Source organism: Cyprinodon variegatus, unplaced genomic scaffold, assembly GCF_000732505.1.
Source record: "Cyprinodon variegatus isolate N-32 unplaced genomic scaffold, C_variegatus-1.0 Scaffold771, whole genome shotgun sequence".
Taxonomy (NCBI): Eukaryota; Metazoa; Chordata; class Actinopteri; order Cyprinodontiformes; family Cyprinodontidae; genus Cyprinodon; species Cyprinodon variegatus.
In genome coordinates, this window is record NW_015151224.1 from 363,890 (window position 1) to 366,158 (window position 2,269).

The 2,269-nt window shown below is 43.5% G+C and overlaps 1 protein-coding gene across 2 annotated transcripts in view; it reads right to left on the reverse strand.

The window, feature by feature from the left end:
• Nucleotides 1-2,269, reverse strand: part of LOC107098367 (max-binding protein MNT-like) — a 20,254-nt gene that overhangs the window by 12,452 nt on the left and 5,533 nt on the right. Inside the window, exons 2-3 of one of the 2 annotated variants that reach the window (XM_015396005.1) lie at nucleotides 849-1,545; nucleotides 722-763 (exon numbers count right to left, since the gene is read on the reverse strand). In XM_015396005.1, coding sequence (XP_015251491.1) covers nucleotides 722-763; nucleotides 849-1,545 — 739 coding nt within the window. The remainder of the gene's footprint in view (nucleotides 1-721; nucleotides 764-848; nucleotides 1,546-2,269) is intronic. The other variant, XM_015396006.1, reaches the window with a different exon arrangement.

Below are 2,269 nucleotides of genomic sequence, written 5' to 3' on the forward strand. Positions count from 1 at the left end.
ACACTTCCCCCTTTGACGTTCTCATGGCGGTCTCAACAACGTCCGCAGTAACAACACACATAGGGCGCGCCGCACATTTTGAGGGACAAAAAAGACGTTTATATGCGCCTTATAGTCGCGAAAATACGGTACTTGTATTTCAATTTTGTTGTAAAATTTTGAAATTATATGTAATATGTTATAACAACAATAATGTCATCAATACATGTATATTACATGTACGTCATCAATTTAGCACTTTTGGCACTTCAGTATTATTATGCTCCATTAACACATTCATTTTGTTGTGATTGATTTTTATATGTTATATTACATGATTTAAAGACTTCATTGACTTCAATGTGATGTGCCTCTTTTCTTATTATAAGTTAAAGTAATTTACTGATGCTATGAAACACCTGTGTGTATCAAAGTGATGAATTTATCTTTATTTTAAAAGTCTTAATATGAGAACATCATCTTTGTTGGATGCTGTAGCGCACGCATTGTTAATATTGGGACCGGTCTAACTAGGGAGCACCAATATGGCGGCCGGTGGCTTCACTTCAACCCCGTACTATCAACGGGCAATCAGCAGTTCAGTGAATAAATAGAGATCATTTGTCAGCCCCAGTAAAATTTGTAATTTTCCCGAACACCATTCTATGCCTGGAAGCAATAGTCAAGCTTAACTCTTGAAGATTTCAAACCAGCTGCAGCAGAAATCTATATCTAGACTCACCTGTTCTTCTCCAGCTTATTATGCACTTCTCTGGTTCCCGCTCTGCAAAAAATGTAAATGATGAAATCTAAACATGAACCGACTCCAGAAGTTAAACAAGTTACAGCGTTCAGAGACATAAACTCACCCTCCAGGTCTCCTCTTCACCTCCATCCCCCTCATATCCTCTATTGTCACTCCGTTAGGGCGGGGCTGAGGCGTGGGTAGAGCGTGATGGGGAACCAGTGCATGATGGGAGCCAGAGCCGTTGGTATTAACAGAGGCTGGGTATTGAATCTGTACCTGAGGCTGTGACAGAGTGGGCTTTATGTCCATTTGCTCCTGGACGGGTTCCATTTTGATTTGGGAGGAGCACAACAGGTGATGAGAGGCTGGGTATTGAATCTGTACCTGAGGCTGTGACAGAGTGGGCTTTATGTCCATTTGCTGCTGGACGGATTCCATTTTGATCTGGGGGGAGCACAACAGGTGATGAGAGGTTGGCGGCGGCTTTTGCTCCGGAGAGGGGGAGATGCTCTCCTGCTTGACAGGCAGGGGGCTGCTGAGCGACGTTGCAGCCGCTGCAATCGGCGTCATAAGTGGAAGGGGGGGGACAGATGGCGTCGCATTGACGACTGGGACCATTGGGATGACGGCAATGGGAACTTGTGAAGGTGGGAGGGCATGGGGCGGCGGGGCAGGAGGGAGATGCGGCTGCTGGCGCTGAGCGTCGTCGGCCCAAGCATTGTGGTTGGCTCTGACAGGCAGAGGTGACGCCACAAGGTCCACATGTTTAGACTCGGCCTGTGTGCTGACGGCCTCCTTCTCTTTACACGGCTCGTCCTCTGCAGGAGAACAAAAGACAACTCTGTCAGGGAAGATCTCAGAAGTCATTTCTGCACAAAACAACATCATGAGCTCTCAGCTGCATATCTATCAAGATTATGACTCTGAACTGATAGGACTGACAGAGAGAGCAATCATCACCAAGAGGCCTATAGAAGCCCTGGAGGAATCAGCTCAGATTAGAGTATATATTATCAGGACAGCCATTAAACTGAGAGAAAGTTGAAAAAGGTTAATTTTAAACTTTGTCACGTGTCCTTAAGAGTTCAAATCAAGCATGTAAAAGTCAATGCAATGGAAAACTAACCCTGTACTTTAAACACAATTTGATTAAATATGACGGTATAGCGATATGGCGGTGCTTTTTATCAGCAAGACTAAGTTGGAGGTAATGGGAAGATCAACGGAGCTAAAAATCTATCTTTAAAAATCAAAACAGTCAGTCTGAAGCTGCATAAGTCTTCAGAAAACGGCTACATTTGCAATATGACTGAATTTTTTTTAAAGGCAATTTCCAATTCCCAGAGGTTCCTGTTTTTAGGTAAGGTTGTATTTAACGAGACAAAGACACCAATTCTTTAAGTTGAATGTGCTGCTAACTGCAGAGGAAAATTGAAATAAAATTGCTAGGGATGCACGATATTGGGATTTTGGCCGATATCCGATATGCCGATATTTTAAAACTCATGTAGCCGATAAGCGATATCGATACTGATGTTAAAG